Source organism: Furipterus horrens, unplaced genomic scaffold, assembly GCF_987537825.1.
Source record: "Furipterus horrens unplaced genomic scaffold, mFurHor1.1.pri manual_scaffold_13, whole genome shotgun sequence".
Lineage (NCBI taxonomy): Eukaryota > Metazoa > Chordata > Mammalia > Chiroptera > Furipteridae > Furipterus > Furipterus horrens.
The window spans coordinates 50,453,987-50,471,533 of NW_028327183.1; the positions used below are offsets into that span (position 1 = coordinate 50,453,987).

The following is a 17,547-nucleotide window of genomic DNA, read 5'->3' on the forward strand; positions in this document are numbered from 1 at the left end:
GGACCCGGCGCTCCAGGCCTGGCCCGGGAGCAGCTGAGCTGCTAGTGGTGGGAGGGAGGCGGGGCCTCAGAGCCTGCGGTGGGCGTCCCAGCCCGCTGCGCAGGTGCCAGCCAGCACCTGAGTTCGAATCCTGCCAGGGCCGGCTCCTGCACGTGTCACCTTGCGCTCTTTGCTCTGAGCTCCAGTTTCCTCATTAACAAAATATGGGCAATAAATCAGGTTCCTAAGGGATCAGTCAAGATATGATAGATTGGCACCAAAGAGGTGCTTAGTGAATATTTCTTAAAAGCAGCAAGAAACAGCTACTGGTGTATTAATAACAGTTTATGACAATCGCCAGTGACTCTGATCTGGGCACTGGGCTAAGTGCCATGAAAGCGTTTTCCCACTTAATCTTTACTGTGGCCCTATGAGGTGGGTGCAGTTCTGTTATTCCCATTTCACCGGGGAGGCAAGTGAGGTTCATGGAGGTTAAGTCCCCTGGAGAAGGTCCAGAGCGGCACAGTCACAACTGTGCGCGTGCAGTCCAGGCCACTCCAAAGCACACTCCCGCAGCATGACCCTCACACCCAGCGGGCCGCCTGGGTATATGGGCAGCCCGTTCCACAGGAGAGACATGCATACACTCGCAGACGTGTGCACAGATGGGCTTGCCAGATTCCCGTGACATGTGCCCAGACACTCAGATTCTGAGGCCGCCAAAGCACTGAGAGGCAGCTGTAGTTCCCTGGTCAGTGCAGAGGACCCGAGTTCAAATCCCAGCTCTGTTCAGTCAGCACTGTGTGACCTTGGATGACTACTTATATTCTCAATGCCTCACTTTCCTTATTTGTAAAGGAGAATAATTTTTTAAACACCCAGTTTCTAGGTCACGAAGTTATTTTGGGGCTTAAATGAAATGTATACGAGGTGAAGAGATGCTTAGTATCTAGTAGTATTGTTATAATTAGTAATTACATGCTTTGCTTATGCATTCTTTTTTAAAAGATTTTATTTATTTATTTTTAGAGAGAAGGGAGGGAGAAAAGCATCGATGTGCGAGAGAAGCATCGATTGGTTGGTTGCCTCTTGCTCACTTCCGATCCAGGATCTGGCCCATAACCCAGGTATGTGCCCAACAGGGAATTGAACCCGATGACCTTTTGGTTTGTGGGAGGACACCCAAACCACTGAGCCACACCAGTCATGGTTTCTTAGATACGTTTTTTTTTTTTTTAAGATTTTATTTATTTATTTTTAGAGAGGGGAAGGGAGGGAGAGAGTGAGAAACGTAAATGTGTGGTTGCCTTTTGCACGCTCCCAAATGGGGACCTGGCCAGTTGGGGAATCGACAACCCAGATGGGGAATCGAACCGGCAACCCTTTGTTTCACAGGCTGGTGCTCAATCCACCAAGCCACATCAGCCAGGGTTCTTATGTATTCCTTAACTGTATTTTACAAGCAAGCATATTGAGACCAAAGGACACACAGCTGGGAAGTGTCAGAGTAGAGTCCTGCCCCTACTTTGTTTGCATTCAGGAAGTTTGAGGACCTTGACTGTCATCACCCCTGGGAGTACAGAAGAGCATAGAGCACTGGACAGGGAACCAGGAGACAGAGAGTCTTCCGCTTTCATTCAATTTAACTCATGCAGCCATTTGATAGATACATACCAAGCATCCGATGTGTGCCAAGCCCTGTTCTAGGCACCGGGCATGCAGCTGGAAACAAAGCAGACAAAAATCCCAGCCTTGGGACAGGGGACATGATGGAAAGTCCAGGATGCTGCGAGTGTGAGAAGGAGGTCATGGAGTAAAGGGCATTTGCCCTGGGTTCCGGAGGGTGAGTAAGCATGAGCCAGGTGAAGAGGGGAGAGGGGAGCAGAACAGCTTGAGGGAGAAGGAACGACCTGTGCAAGGCCTGAGGCGGGAGAGGGTTTGGCTTATCGACGGGGACTGCTGAGCACGCAAGCTTCATGGGGGCAGAACTTGGTTTTGTTTACTGCTGTGTCTCCACTGCCTGATATAATGCCTGGCACACAGTAGGCACTCAATAAATATTGGCTGGTTGAATTAATAAATGAATGAAAAAGTAAATGGATAAATGAGTGGATGAATGGATGGATGAAGAAATGAATGAGTGAATGAAAGGAAGAATGAATGGATGAACGAATGGAAAGATGGAGGGAGAGATAGAGGAAAGAAATGGAAGGAAAAAAAGGAAGAGTGGGTGGTTGGATAGATGGGTGGAGGGATGAATGAATGGATGGAAGTTTGGATGGATGGATGGATGGATGAATAAGTAATAGATGGATGGATTGATGGATGAGTGGAAGATGGATAGGTGGAAGGATAAATGGGTGAGAGGATGGATGGGTGGGTGGGAGGATGGATGGGTGGGAGGATGGATGGGTGGGTGGGAGGATGGATGGCTGGGAGGATGGGCAGATAAGTGGATAGATGAGTGGGTGGCTGCATGGATGCATGAGTGAATAAACAAGTTTGCACAAATATCTATGGAGTCCATGGAACTAAATGCAGACTCACACCCAGAGACACACACCCGTGTGTAAACACAGATACACCTCTACTCCCGGTGCTCCCCCAGAGGGAACAAACACGGGAAGAAGTGTAGGCCAAGCCAGCCAGGGCCAGTGTGGATGAGCATGCAGCGAGGCAAACCCTCGGACTAGGCTCCAACCAGCCCCACCTCCCGCTGCGGCACTGACATAATTTCTGGAATAGGAGGAAAATGCTGACTCAGGTATTTGTGTCCCAGGCTGGGTGCCAACCAGGGGGTGGGACAGAGATGGTCTGAGAGAGATGGGGGGAGTGACAGGGGGAGAACGGTAGGGCTGAGGCAGAGAGACAGGGAAAGAGAGAGAGAGGAAGACACAGGGCAACAGAGACGGAGAAAGAGAACAGTGAAGACAAACATACACACACACTGCAGAAAGGCAGAGACAGGCACAGAAAGACATCAACTAGAGACACATGAAATAGAAACTCAAATTCAGACACATAGTGAGATGCGGCAGGGGTCCAAAGACAGACAGGTAGAGAGAGGGGAAGAAAAATAAAGACACAGAGAGTAATGGAGACACAGAGGAAACAGAGATGCCGACTTCAGAAGGAAAGGGGGGGGTACCCCTCCAAGGATGGAAGCAAGAGAGAGATTCAGAAGAGGCAGCTAAAGCTAGGCTCAGAGAGGGGAAGATATTTGCCCAAGGTTGCACAGCCTGGACATGGCATTCAATGGTGGTCTGTCTGACTCCAGAGTCCTTATTCTCTTCTTCACTCTATGTTGCCTTAGGAGGACCAAAAGGGACAAGGAGGATGGGGTTGGGGCCGTGAAGTCTGGGCACAGTGATAGAGGGAATTACTCACTCCTTTATTCATTCAGCATACATGTTCTGCACTTCCCTGAGGGAGATGATGCTGGAGAACCAGAGAGGAGTTAGGAGCTGTCAGTTTGGTGGGGGGAGGCAGACACAAGTTTAAATCCCTGAACAAGACAGGTGGAGCAGGCAGTGTTCAGAGGTCTGGGAAAGGAGCAGATAAAGAACATGTGGAGGAGGAATACAGAAAACACAACTGGGAGGGTGAGGAGTCAGAGAAGTCTTCCTGGAGGAGGAAGCATTTGAGCTTCTTATGAAAGGATGAGAGCATTTGGGCACTGGGAAAAGGGGAGTCCCAGAAGGGCATTCTCGAAGGGACAGCATGTGGAGAGTGGAGACATGAATGGGCTGGGAGGCATTTGTTACATAAAATAAGTAATAAAAAGTGACTGGAGAATGTTTGAAGGAGTGAGAAGGGAAGGGAGGGTGGGACCAGATCGTGTGGACCTCAGATACCTGGGTGAGGTGCTGAAACGTCTGGGGAGCCGTAAGCAGGGGAGGGGCAGGGTCAGCTCTGGGGGCAGAAAGAGCCCTCTGGAACCCTATGCAGAAAGGAATGAGGATGGGGGGCAAGAAGGAGGCTAGGGAGAGGGTCCAGGCAGGAGAGGACAACACCTGAGTGGGTGTCTGGCCATAGGAATGAAGAGGAGAGGAAGCATAGTCAGGAAGCGGAAGGGTTAGAGCCTGGGGACTGATGGGCTGGGGGGTGGGGATGGGGCAGGGCTAGGTGTGCCTGTGGTCATGGGAATGAGAGATGTCCTCTGTCCTCCAGCGATGGGCTTGGCAACTAGAACTGGAAGACAGTCTGGTGGGAGACAAGGATATGAAGAAGCAAAGGAACCGAGCCCGGAAATGAGTCTATTTAAATCTAGACTGTTTCCATTGCCAATGACAGAAACACAGATGACCTAAGCATAAGGGGGAATTAATTGTGTGGATAAGGGTTTCAGGCACGGCTGGATCCAGGTACCCCAATCCTCATCAGGAATCTGTTTACATCTTTGGTCTCTGCTTTCCTCTGGTCTTTGCTTTCAGGCAGGGTGTCTCCTCACCATATGGCCGGGTGATGGCCCCCCACAGCTCCAACCTAGATTCTGACCAGCCTGGCAACCCCAGTGGAAAAACAAAGATCCTCTTTAATAACAAGTACAGCAGAAGTCCAAGCATTGACTGTTTCCTTGGTTGATTTTTAAGCTCATCCCTAAACAAATCACTCAGAAAATTGAGGTGCTACTACCTAGAAAGCAGGGAACTGATGCTTATCAAGCAGGAATAGTGGACAGTCTAGACAGAGGCCATCTGGAAGTGGAAAGAAGAGACTTCGAGATACAGGTACAGAGACAGACGGGGAGGACAGACAGAAGGACTAAGGCAGTCCAGCCTCCTCTGGCACAGTTCCTGCTCTGAAACCTGCAGACACAAAGAAAGGGATACCTAGTGGGCACCTAAGTGGTTAGACCCCTTCACTTCTTCACTTGGGGCCCAGGAGCCCCCAGACCCTTCCTCTGCAGACCCAGGAGTTCAGGCCCACAGCCCTGGCCTCCCTCAGACCCGGAAGTCAGAGTCCCCAGCCCCTCCCCCTTCTGTAGGTACCATGGCAACCAAGCCCCTTGCTCACCTTTGCCTCCCCCACATAGAATCTAGTTTCCGTTTGAATCTTAAACTGAGTCTAACCAGTTCCTGCGTGAGACAGGGATGAGCGGAGGGCAAGTGGGAACAGAAAGGGGATGACAGAGGGGAGGGGAGCCCAGAAGCAGGGCACAGGCAGCCATGAGAGAGGAGAGATGGGGAGAGAGGAAGGGAGACAGAGAGAGGGCGATGGGGTCAGAGAGAGGCAGACAACTATGAATAGAGGGAGGGCCGAGGGGGCGGGGGAGATGTTGGGGAGACTGAGAAGAGGAGACTGGGGAGATGGAACCGGGGAAGGGGAGAGAAGTGGGGAGGAAGGGGGCGGAGACATCAAGAGAAAGAGTGGAGGAGAGATGGGGCAAGATATTAGAAATCAGGGGAACAAGACTGGGAGAGAGGGAGGGGGCAGTGAGGTGGGGAGGGAGGGAGGAAGAGAGAGGGAGAGAGAGAGGGGAAAGAAGAGACTCAAGGAGACGGAGAGAGAGGCGAAGAAGCAGGAACGTGGGAAAGAAGGAACTGGGGCACACAGGAGCTCCCCGAGGTTAGGGGGACGAGGGTCCCCACGTGGTCTCAGCCTTCTGGTTCTTCGGTGTGGGTTCCCTGGGGCTCCCCAAAGGAAGAGGAGGCAGCAGGGGGAGAAGGAGCTGGGGTGGGTGTCCCAGGCAGAGGCCTTCTCTCCGCCGTCCTGAGACCACCTCCACCCGCCTTCCCAGGAAGCAGCAGGATGTGGAGCCCCCGTGCGGCTCCACCGTGGGCGCCCCCAGCCTGCACGGGGAAGCAGGTACCGAGCCGTGACTGTCTGTACGTTCGTATGTCTCCGTGTGGGGGCTGGGGTGAGGGCTTTCTTCACGCACAGTGTCGTAGCCCTGGCCTGCGCTGTGGCCTCAAGGGAATCATTGGCATTCTAGGGACGGCCGCCCAGACTCTTAGGTCGACCAGATAGATTCCTGAACAGTAGTGCCCTTTGGACCGTGCACTACATTTCCCATGAGCCTCTGCAGTTCCCTGACCAATGTTCTGGAAGCAGAACTACACTTCCCATGAACCTCTGGGGCCCAGACTACTGTTCTGAGGCCATTATCTCCCCTAGACCCCTGCCCTGGTCCCTCGCACTCTTCTTGTCACCCACACTGAGCTCAGCATCTTACCCCAAAGCCACCTTCCTGTGTCCCATTTTCTAATGGCCTCACCGCTGACCTGATCACTGGGTCAGATCCCAGGTGCTGCACCCCCCATTCCCTCCCATAGCCATGGGTCCCCAGCCTCACCTTCCTGTCCACTCTCTCTGCTCCACCCCTACCTCTCCATCCCCACGACGGCCCTAGCTCTTGTCTTATCCTCTTCCATATGGACCCTTTAAAATTTTATTTATTTATTTTTAGAAAGAGGAGAAGGGAGAGAGAGAGAGGAAGAGAAGCATTAATGAGTGGCTGTTTCTCACGCGCCCCCAAATGGAGATCCAGTTGGCAACTCAGGCATGTGCCCTGACTGGGAATCGAACCATCGTCCCCTTCGGCTCATAGGGCGGCGCTCAACCACTGAGTCACAGCAGCCAGGCTTTCCATATGGACCCTTTCTCCACCTAAATCCCTGGTCTCCACTTTCTCCCCTCAGCAGTCGCCCACATGCCTCCAGAGGGTGCTTTCTGACACCAGCACTGATTCTTTCTCTCCCTGCTCACAGCTCGCAGCTATTCTTCATCACCCCAAGGCTAGAGTCCCAGATCCTCAGCCTGGTGCTTGGGGCCATGTGTGGCCTGACAGCTTCAGGCTTATGTGCCATGGCTCCTTGCTTGCATTCTACTTTAGCACAGTGCATTCGTTCATTCGGTCGTTCAAGTAGCTCTGTAAGAATGCACTTGGCTAGCAGGTAATAGAAAACTAGACTTAGTGCAAAGGATAAGATAGTCATTATCTCACCCAAAAAGAAGCCCACAGGTGGGGTTGGGTTTGGGTTTGGTTGAGGCAGCAGCTCAATGATATCACTGAGAACCTAGTTTCTATTACCATGCTGTTTGGGCTGGGATATATTCCCCCTACACACCAGCTAACTTCATGGTTGCAAGATGGCTGCCACAGTTCCAGGCATCACTCCCAGACGTCTTCATCTTAACAACTCCCAAACGGTCGTGCCTCATATTTCACTGATGAGCACCCAGTCAACTGCTCACTCTTATCTCAATTGGAGGCAAAATGAATGAAATTTTCATGATTTAAAAAAAAAAAGTTATTTACTTATTTCTAGAGAGATGGGAAGGAAGGGAGAAAGAGGGAGAGAAACATCAATGTGTGAGAGATATATTGATCAGCTGCCTCTCACACGCACCCACCCAGGGGTGTGGCCCGCAACTCAGGCATGTGCCCTGACCAGGAATCAAACCAGTGAGCCACACCAGCCAGGGTACTCAATCCACTGAGCCACACCAGCCAGGGCTATCATGGTTCTTTTAGTTAGTGGTCCTCAACTTTAGCTACAGATCAAGTGGGAGGGTTTAAAAAAAAACAAACCTCTACATAATCCCATTTCAGATTTAATTTAACCTGAATCTATGACTGGAGTCTTAGCATCTATATATTTTTAATGTTTACTAGGTAGTTATGAAGAACACTGGGGTTGGAAGGCATTGATTTAAACTCGATGGGAAATCCCCAAGGGAACTGGAAATGAGTGAGCCACCCTTGAATTGCATGGTTGAAGAATGGAACCCCTTTAAAATGAGGGAAGAAGGATAGGAATGGCTGAAGGGGGTCTCCTTTCTGGGTGTCTTCTATAAGCACCTGCTCTGTGCCAGGTGTATAGTTCCAGAAAAGCTGAGTGGAATTGAGTCGACCAGGTGGTTGGTTTTGAATATCAACATTTGTTCACTTTTAGCTTTGCTGTTTTCTTTGTGGTATTTTGGAACCAATGCCATTTTTAGCTTATCAGGTTGCAAATTTTGGCCTAGGCCATTAGAAAGCCTGTGGGTCCCAAGCGTTTTGCCTGTAGAGCCAAATGAATGAAATGACCCAGCCGTTGCGTATGCAGAGAGGGCAGACACGAAACACAGCATCTCGCAAATAATTAATAACCTAGAATGGCTGTAAGTGCTCCTGAGTCTTGGGGATGACGAGAATTCTGGGAAGCTTCTGCAGATGACCATATTCTCTTTTGCTTAAAGACCAATGTCCTGAGGCAGGAGGGGGCATGGAGAGTTCCAGTCCCAGTAGGAGGGTCAGATCTTGTGAGCCACAGGGGGAACTTTGGACTTAATTTCCCTCAAGGATAATTGAGATACTCTAATTAGGAAGTCTTAGGTGGGAGTAGGCAGTATGATCAGATCTATATTTTAAAATGCTATTCTTTTTTTTTTTTTTAAGATTTTATTTACTTTTGGAAAGAGGGGAAGGGAGGGAGAAAGAAAAGAGAAACATCAATGTACCAGAGAAACAATCAGTTGTCTCTTGCACACCCCCAAACTGGGGACCTGGCCCGCAACCCAGGCATGTGCCCTGACTGAGAATTGAACCAGTGGCCTTTTGGTTCTCAGGTCAGCACTCAATCCACTGAGCCACACCCACCAGGGCTCAAAATGCTATTCTGATAAATTGACTAGAGAGAAAGAGGAATTAGCAAGCTGTTGTCTAGACAAGAGTGCGGTGAGAGGCAGCATACTGAGGAGCTGGGAACACAGACTCTGGATCCAAACACCTAGACTTTTATCTTGATTCTATCACCTTGGGCTTTGTGACCTTGGGCAAGCTACGTAACCTCTCTGTGCTTCCGTCTCATTATTTGTTAAACTCCACTATCTTAGAAAGTTGCTGTGAGACAACTTTTGAAAGTGCTTGGCTTCTTAAAAGGGACTGTAAGCATGTAGTTATTTTTATTGTTGATGGCCGGATTCTAGAAGATGATTGTGTTGGAGAGATGGAGGGGAGGCCAGTATGGCTGGAGAAGAATGACCGGAGAAGTCAACAGGGCTGACCATGCACAGGGCAGGTGCTTCTCAAAGGGGATCTTGTTACAATGCATGTTCTGATCCAGTAGGTCTGGGTTGGACCCTGAAATGCTGTGTTTCAATCAATGGGACTTTACCCTGAAGGCAAAAGGAAGCCTCTGGTGGCTGGTACGCATGCGGTGCTGAGATGTGAAAATCACCCCAGCTGCCCTGCGGGAACACGTGGGCGGTGGGAGGATGGGGACCAGAGAAGGGAACTTATCGGGTACAAGCTAAGCTCTGTCAATGCCCTGAATCAAAACCACCTAGGAGCACCGTTGTGACATAGCTGAGTGCTGGAAACAGCCTGTCCTGGCTCACAATAGCCCATTGTTGAGTTTTGCAAACTGGTTGTTAAAACTGTGGGTAGCATGGAATTGGTTGCAGTGGGATTGGCCCCATGCAAACTGACAAGTGCTGCAGTCTGTGTGTGTGTGTGTGTGCGTGTGTGCACGCGCGCGCACCACTGAATTTATTGACCTGTTATGAGGGAGACCAACACATGTGACATCTTAGTAAGGGGGTGTCAGAGAGAAATTTTTATAGGAGCTGGGCTACCTGAGGTAGCTTTGGGAGGTTTGGGGAAGCAGGGCTTTGCTCCGGATCAGATGCTGGCAGGAAGTGGAGGCAGGAGGAGGGAATGGATCTAACACTACTATTGGAAAAGAAGCAGTGTCAGCTCTGAGCCAAGAAGGGCATGTCTGGTCATTTTTGTGGTTTGGGCAGTATTCGCATTTTGTTATGTTGAGACATGGTTCTGGAGTGATCTTATTTTTATCTTGGCCCATCATGGTCACGGAGTGGCTGATGTTGGTGCTGTGTGAAATTGTTTATGTCAACAGTAGAGCGCCAGAGCCAGACTGGGATGCCAGGCCAGCTCCTGTCTGTCAGGGGCTGCGTTCCACTTTGTTCAGTTGCTGCAACAAAGAGACTCCCAAACACAGTGGCATTAAGGAGACAGTTTATTTCTCTCCTGTGTAATGGGAAGCCAGTGTTTCAGATGGGTGAGACATGTCACCCCACGAGATGACTCAGGGACCCAGCTTCCCTCTGTATTGTGGCTCTATCATCTTTAGGATGGCTGAAGCTGCCTTATGTCCACACCCACATTCTGGTTTAAGGGAAGGGGCAACCAGTCTAGATGAACAGTCTCCTTTTAAGCAAATAACTCCAAAGATGCATCCTCATTTCCTCTAACACTGTGGGTAAGAACTTGGTCACATAGCCACACCTAGCTGCAAGGGAGCCTGGGAACTGTTGTCTCTAGCTGGGCGGCCACGTGCAGGTAAAACTCTAGGATTGTAAAGGAAGGGAAAAATGGATTATCTGGAGCAACTAGCAGCTAGTCATAAAGAACCAGTTAGCTGACTGTAGGGTTGTCTAGAAGGGCCCAGATTTGAGAGGTGTTATCAGTCAAGTTTCAATCACAAGGTTTTTTCTGAGAGTGTTGGAAAAACCACAAACTGGATTCAGATGATGCTGCTGGAGTAAACCGACACTGTAAAGAAGCAAGGCCGCCTTCCAGTCTCCCTCTAGCACCACCTTTAAGCAGAGCCTAATAGGAATATAACAAGAATCTAATAGGAACCCAGTTGTCAGATGAAATGGGGTTGGTAGAGCCTGGTGTAGAAGGGTGGCATTTGAAGCTGAGAGACAGTAGCTTAATAAATGGTGTTGCCCATTTAAGCAGAATAATGTGTGAAGAGGTCTCAGGGCAGCTGATGCTGGGTTCTCCCTCCCCAGGAACCCTCCTTGGGGAACTCAAGACCTCAGAAGAGACGCAGGCTTGGAGCCTGGGCAGGCCCACTAAGTCCTCGTGAGTGATCACCTGCCCCATGATTTCTGACCTCAGCACCCTGGAAGGCGATGACAGTGACCCCTGGCCTTGGCGGTCCTTGCTTGCTCACTCTCTCCCCAGGAAGCAGTACCTGCGCCAGGTTGTTGCAGAATATGAGGCACTGGACCGAGAGCTCCCATGTATCCGGAAGTTCCCCACACCACCCACAGCCCAGCCCCTCTGCCTGTGCATGGAGACCTTGGTGAGTGGCCCCCAGCCCTTGTGGCATTGGGTGGGGTGGTGAAAAGTGCACAGTCACAGAGCCAGGTGGACAGCGCTGGAACCCAGGCTCTGAGGCTGACCAGCTGTGGGCTTGGTACAGGTGGCTGAAAATTGATTGTGTATTTATCAGATTCAGTGGTCAAATGTATCACTGCTGATCCCAGGGATGAAAAGCAGAGAATGGAAAGACTGAGGTCAAAGTGAGTTCTGCTAATTCATCCACTATGAACTTACGTGAACTTGACAGATGTAGCAAAAACCTAAGAAAATCCCATGTTTTTAATAGGGTCGGCGAACCGGTCATTCAGTGTACAAATCCTGCGGCAATCCCTGACCTCAGTCAGAGGAGGTATCTCTACTAGAGTCTCACTAGCGCAAAAGTTAAATGAGAGGCGTGGACATGAATGGGAGGGACACTTACTGTGTGCCCCTCAGTTGATCTGGGGGACTTGACCCCAACACAGGGATTGCTGTCGTTTTAGGGACAGATCCCCACCCCATCGCTCCTCTTCTTCATGACTTTGAACTTGGAACCCTCTCTCTTCCCACCCCACCAAGGCTTGCCTTCCTGGAGAAGACCAATTTCATGGTTTCAGTTCAGTTTCTTAGCAATTTTATCCGCCTTGACAATGGCATCACCTTTGGCATGATGAAAAATGTGATTGTGACTAGTATATATTTCTGAATGTTAAGTAGAGCCACAAGAAGTCAAACCCCCTATAATCCTTAGTTTTTACATCTGAACATTCCTTAAAATGCTAATAGGAATATCAAAGGAAAAGTATGCGATTGGAAATCCTTGTGGAAATCTCCAAGAGCTGCTAAGAGCTTGCCATCCATTGCGGGTTGCTGGAGTTTTCAGTAGACTGGTAAAGTTGGCCAAATTGGTAAATCTTTCGGCCAACTGTTCATTGATTTTTGACAAATCAGCTTGGTGAGAACGGATTTTTTGCAGAATGGCTCTGAATGGCAGTAGATGCTTTTCTAGCTGAGAGACGCTTGTCCTCCCTACTCTGCCAAAAGGGACAGGACCCTTCGATCAGGTGTGATACTTGCCCCTCAAATGCCACCTGGCACTCTGCCAAGTTTCAAAGCCGGAGCGAACCCGCTGTCACGGGCTGAGGCTCTCTCTCTGACTTCCTAGCCAGAGGAGGACCTTACCCACCTGGAGGTGCTGGAGGCGCTGGAGGCCGAATTACCCGGGGCCATGGAGAGTGGCCGAGTGAGCAGTATCCGCTTTGAGAACTTGAACGTCATCTGTGGGACTGCAGGGCGCAGGGACCGGTGAGCCCTGGGCTACGGTGGGGTGTGGAACGACCGGGAGGGCTGGGGCGACGGAAACCCGGGGCGGGGCCTAGAGGGACCTTGAGGGGCGGGGCTTGGAGTCTGGGGCGGGGCCTTAGAGGGGTGGAGTCTAGTGAGAACGGGGTTGAAGGGGGCGGAGTCCCGGCTGAGGGCTGAGTGGGCAGGTCCGGGAAGTTAAGATAGCGGGGGTGGGGTAGAGACTGGAGCGACTCCAGAAGGGCGGAGCTGACGTAAGGACGGGATGACGCGACTGATAGTGGGCCCAGGGAAGGGGCGGAGCCAAGATTCAGGCGATGACAGAGGCAATACCGAGGGGTGTGGAGGCGGAGCCTGGACTGAGGGCCTTGTAGGGGCGGGGCCCAGTGGTTGGGGTTTTGTTGGGGGCGGATCCAGGAGGGTTGGATGTCGGGGCACAGGCCTGAGAGCCAAACTGAAAGGGTGGTGGTAACTGAAGAAGCGGGCGGGGCCTGGGAATTGTGGGTGAAGGCCTGGCCTTGGAGCCGCAGTTTGAAAGGGCCGTTTGACCGCGACTAGAGGACAAAACCAGGCTGAGAGAAGTGGCCTAGAATGACCCAGGTGAGGGTCGAAGTACAGGTGGACCTCGGCGAGAGGTCAGGGCTGGAGAGAGGTTTAGGGACGGAGTGACCGGTGCAGGGACCGGAGTCGGTAAACGCACAGGGACCAGAGGCACATTTCGACAATCGAAGGCGAGGCTGGGACCACCGGCGATTACCCTTCCGTCTCCACCCCGCCCCTCTCTTCTTGGCCCGCCCCCTCGCAGGTGGCTCATCACGGTCAAGGACTTCCAGACTCGCTCCCGCCTGCTGCGCTCGGGGCTCCGCCTCCGCAGGTTAGCGCACCCGCTGGTGCGCCACGACGAACTGCTCCTGGGCGATTATCGCCTGCACCTGCGCCGCTCCCTGGTCCGACGGCGCATGCTCGAGGCTCTGGGGGCGGAGCCGACTGGGGAAGACTGACAAGAGGGGACGGGCTCCGGCTGCGCTTGCGCATCGCCCAGCTGGTTCGGGCTACTCACCCTGAACTCGGGAGGAAAGGGGGCGTTGCCTCCCCAGGAAGGAGGCGGGGCCGGCTCGAGGGGGTGGATACTGTGAGTTTAATTATAAAGAATGACCTGGTACAAAAGCCATTTCTCTCTGCAAAATCTTGGTGGGAAGTCTGGGGAGATGATGGGGGGTAGGAACGAACCCCCATAATAGAATCCCGCCTTCCTACTCTTTCCCCGGTCCCTGCAAATGGACCCCTGGGTCCCAATTCCTTGAGCAATGAACTGAGGCCAACGAGAGAGAAGACCTGGGCGCCGGGGCTTTCGACGCGTGCCGATCTCTGCCTTAGCGAGAACCAGAGGTCCTCATCCGCCCCCCTCCTCTTCCTCCTCCCACCCCCCTTGGAAGACAATTCTCCGGGCTTTTATTTCAGGTTTTTTTCTGGATTTTTTTCTTGTGTGTTCTAGGGTACGTTTTTTTCTTTTTTGCATTTTCTTTTGTTATTGTAACTCTTTTTGCTTTGTCTCTCCGCCCCGCGCTGCACCCCCAACCAGTCCGTTCCCCCTCCCCACCCCAACCTCTCCTCCCCCCCCACCCCCTACACCCTCCCCAACCCCGCGGCACCCATCCAGAATGATCAAGCCCTTGATAGACGGGCGCCGCGCAGGCCCCCTGCGGACGGGGGCATCCGACAAGGGGGAGGGGGCGGGTAGGGGCCCAGCGCGACCTCCGCCCCCTCATTGCCACCCCTCCCCCCTCCCACAACCCTCCCACAAGGTTCCCCGCAGATCCCTGACGTGGTGAGGGGAGAGGGCTGCAAGCACCCTCCCCCACATGGACGGAGCCCCCACCCCCTCAGGGGTAGGAGCAGCAGAGGGGGAATGGGCTTGGGGGAAGGAGGGGGAGCTCCCTTCTTTGGCAGCTGAACATGGGGGGACCTGAGGGCGATGCCCTCCCCCCTTTACCCACAGTAGGGGAGGGGGCTTCCCAGGGGAAGGGGTGGTTTAAATTTTCCAAGCCCCAGGAATAAAAGGAGGGGAGAAGCGTGCGCAGACAGGAACAGCCATGCTGGAGGGAGAAGGAGTTTCGGGAGAGATGGAAAGGATGGGGGGCGGGGTCTACGTGCAAAATGGAAAGACAGATGACCCAGGAAGGACTGGGAAGAGCGAGAGGAGGGAGGGTGTGCGAGAGGGCAAAGACTGGAGCGGGGAGAGGAGGAAGCCTGGTGAGCGAGCAGGGAGTGTGCATAGGACCTTCTCTTGCCAGAAAGAGAAAAGGTGTGAAGGCGTGAGAGAACAGGCCGAGTGCGATGGCCGCAGGAGCTGGCCGCTCACGGGGCCGGCAGACAAGCCCGCCAGGAAAAGAAACCGAAGCACAGGCCCGGCGCGCGGCATGAGCCGAGTGTGCAGAAGGCAAGAGGCGGCAGCGTTCCCCAAGGAGGGGCGGAGAACGTTGCCCAGGAGCTGATGAGGACAAGGAGAAATTCAAGAACGTGTGTGCAGCAAAGCCACGGTGTGCAAGAGTGTCGTTAAAGCAAAGAAAAAGGCTTCAAAGGTGCAGGGGAAGCGGCGTGTGTGAGTGCAAGAAGGCCCACAGGAGATGAAGACAGACGAAGATCTGGAAGAAGAGGGGGCAAGGGTGGGAGCCTGGCAAAGAGGAGAGCAACGAGCATTTGCGAGAGAGAGAGAGAGAGAGAGAGAGAGAGAGAGAGGGTGTTCCTGGGGAGCAAGTGTGCAAGCCGTGTGGTAAGAAGCGGCTGTGAGAGGGGGCAGGGTGAGGAGGGGCATCGGAGTGTCACTGTGACAGGCAGAGGGGGGCAGAGTAAGGATGTGGGGGTTCAAGAATAAGAGGAGAAAGTGCTTACAGAAAATGCAGGTGAGCATGTTAGGAGAAGTGCACGGGCTAGCACGTGTGCAAGGGCTGAGCAAAGAGAAGGGTGTTCCAGAGCATGAATGTGTGCACAGAGCCTGCGAGTGGGTGAGGGAAAGGGTGTCCCAAGTGTGTCTGCAGCAAGGGCCCAGAGATTTTGAGAAGTGAGGTGTGTCAGGGAGGACGCCAAGGGAAGAGCGGGCCAGCGAGAGCTGGAGGGAGCAGGGGGGCGTGGAGCGTGGGGAAAGAAACGCGATGTGTGCGGGGGAAACAGAGCTGAGAGGGCCTCACGGGACGGAAGCGAAGGCGGAGTGTGCAAGACAGCGAGAGGGCAAATTTGTGCAAAATTGTAGCCCAGGGAGGGGAGAGAGGCAAGCAGGCGTGCAAAGGAGCGTGCAAGAGGTGGGGGCTGCTGTGTGTGCCAGGGGGAAGGGAAGGCGGGGAGAACAGAGGGGCCTGGAGAGGGGGGAAAGGGTTGTTAGAGGGGCGGCAGGTGGTGGAATCTGAGGGCACCCCCTTCCCCTGTGGCCTGGGGGATGACCCCCATCCAGTCAGGCTCAGGGCTGGCCCTCTATGGCTCTGTCTGTCCCCCCCCTCCCAGAATCGACCCTTCCCTTCTTCTCCATCCCCTCTGAGATTTCTTCCATTCCCACTCCCTCCGCTCCCCACTCACGCACACACAGTCTAGTATCAGCTGCCCCCTCCTGTGAGGTGCAAATGTCTGGCTGGAATCAGGCCACCTGGCGACCTTCAGCCTTGGGGGATGAGGGCAGGGCACAGTTTTAGCAGAGTCCCCGGCCCAGGGAGAGGATAAGGGTCAGGGGTCAAAGGTCCAGAGGCCAGCGGGCTCAAGGGTTCTGTGGACGGGCTGGTCCGTCCGCGCCAGCCATCACCTCTCCAGGAAAAATTTGAGAGCCCGGTCGATGTTCATGCGGTGGCCCACCCTCGTCACGCCCAGATCGACATAGTCCTCCTTGGTCAAGGCGGGCAGGTGGGAGCCATCGATCTCGTGGTCTAGGAACTGGGCTCGGTGCTCAGCCAAGCCCAGCCACTCGAGCCAATCAGCCACGTCGAACTTGGTCCAGAACCCCAGAGGTTTCGCGCCAAATGGCTTGTCCGGGGGCAGCGAAAGCAGACGGGTCGGTGAGAGGGAGCGGGAGGCCCCTGACAAGGCTCCACCAAGCCCCCCAGACATCCCCGGGTGCGGTGGCACAAAGACAGGGGCGAAGGGATCAGCCGAGCCTCCTGCCCCTCCAGTGGGAGAGCTGCGGATGTCAAAGAGGCCCGGGTAGAGGGGTCCAGAAGGCAGGATGGGCAGGGATGAGGGCCGGGGCGCAGGGCTGACCTTGTGCTCCGAGGCGGGCAGCAGCGAGGGGCTGGGGGCCCGGCGGAGCAGAGGCGGCCGCATCTCGAATTCCACACCCTGGAGGTGGCGGGTGGACGTGGAGGAGGAGGCTGAGGGTGAGGTGGCCCCTGGGGCCGCAGCAGCTGAGTGGGGGACCCCGGTTCCTGCGGGGAGTGGCGGCAGAGGTGGTTTGGGCCAGTTCTGAAACAGGCTGCTGACGGGTTTGGAGAGGAGCGAGGACTGGGAGTCTTCGGAGAGTCTGGAATGTGACAAGGGGGGCAGGGTGGAGGAGAGGGGTTTGGGGGTAAGGATAAGGTGAGAAGCAGGAAGAGGTCAAGAAATAGGGAGAAAGGAAGGAAGACATAGGGGTGGGGGTAGAGAAATGGAGAAGAGAGATGGGAAGAGAGAGGAGCGAGGGGGTAAGATGGATGTCAGGACAGAAATGGGAGAGAAAAATGAGAGGACAGGGAGAGGGTGACAGTCAAGAGAAATGAAAGAAAAAGAGACATTAAGTGATAATAATAATAATCGTCACCACTTACTGATGCTCATGTGTGCCAGGCATTGTTCTAAGTGCTTTACATATTGCATCTCAATTTAATCCCCATGACAGCCCTGGTGCAGGTTACTATTATTATCATCATCATCATCATCAGCACAGAGAGGTTAAGTAACTTGCCTAAGGACACACAGCCAGGAAGTGGCAGAGCCCGTTTATATGGCACCGAAGTCTGAGCTCTTAACCACTATTCTATACTGCCTTTTGGGTTATGGCCAGTCACAGCAGAGTGGAAGACAGGGAGACGGTGGGAGAGGAACAAAAAGAGGGTGAGCGTTCAGGGGAGAGAGAAATGGAAGGGGACAGGGAACAGAGAGAGAGAGAGAGAGATGGGGAGAGGGAGATGAAAGAGAGAAGAAACGAGGGGAGAAAAAGGTTCCCCTCATCCCTTTAGCTCCCTCCAGAACAGTCCAGCCTCAGGGCC

At 53.3% G+C, this 17,547-nt stretch overlaps 2 protein-coding genes across 3 annotated transcripts in view; one reads left to right on the forward strand and one right to left on the reverse strand.

Moving 5' to 3' along the window:
* Window positions 1–1,832: 1,832 nt before the first annotated feature.
* CUNH19orf81 (chromosome unknown C19orf81 homolog) lies at window positions 1,833–13,896 on the forward strand. The gene is made up of 6 exons (XM_090259129.1): window positions 1,833–1,841; window positions 5,553–5,787; window positions 10,726–10,798; window positions 10,901–11,021; window positions 12,186–12,325; window positions 13,128–13,896. Exons 1-6 carry the CDS (start codon window positions 1,833–1,835, stop codon window positions 13,321–13,323), a joined length of 774 nt encoding a protein of 257 aa, XP_090115255.1. The 3' UTR covers window positions 13,324–13,896.
* Window positions 13,897–13,959: 63 nt separating this feature from the next.
* SHANK1 (SH3 and multiple ankyrin repeat domains 1) overlaps window positions 13,960–17,547 on the reverse strand; it is a 42,141-nt gene continuing 38,553 nt past the window's right edge. For both annotated transcript variants that reach the window (XM_090261146.1, XM_090261147.1), the window contains exon 23: window positions 13,960–16,823. In XM_090261146.1, the coding sequence (XP_090117272.1) occupies window positions 16,109–16,823 (715 nt within the window). In that variant the 3' untranslated portion in view covers window positions 13,960–16,108. The remainder of the gene's footprint in view (window positions 16,824–17,547) is intronic.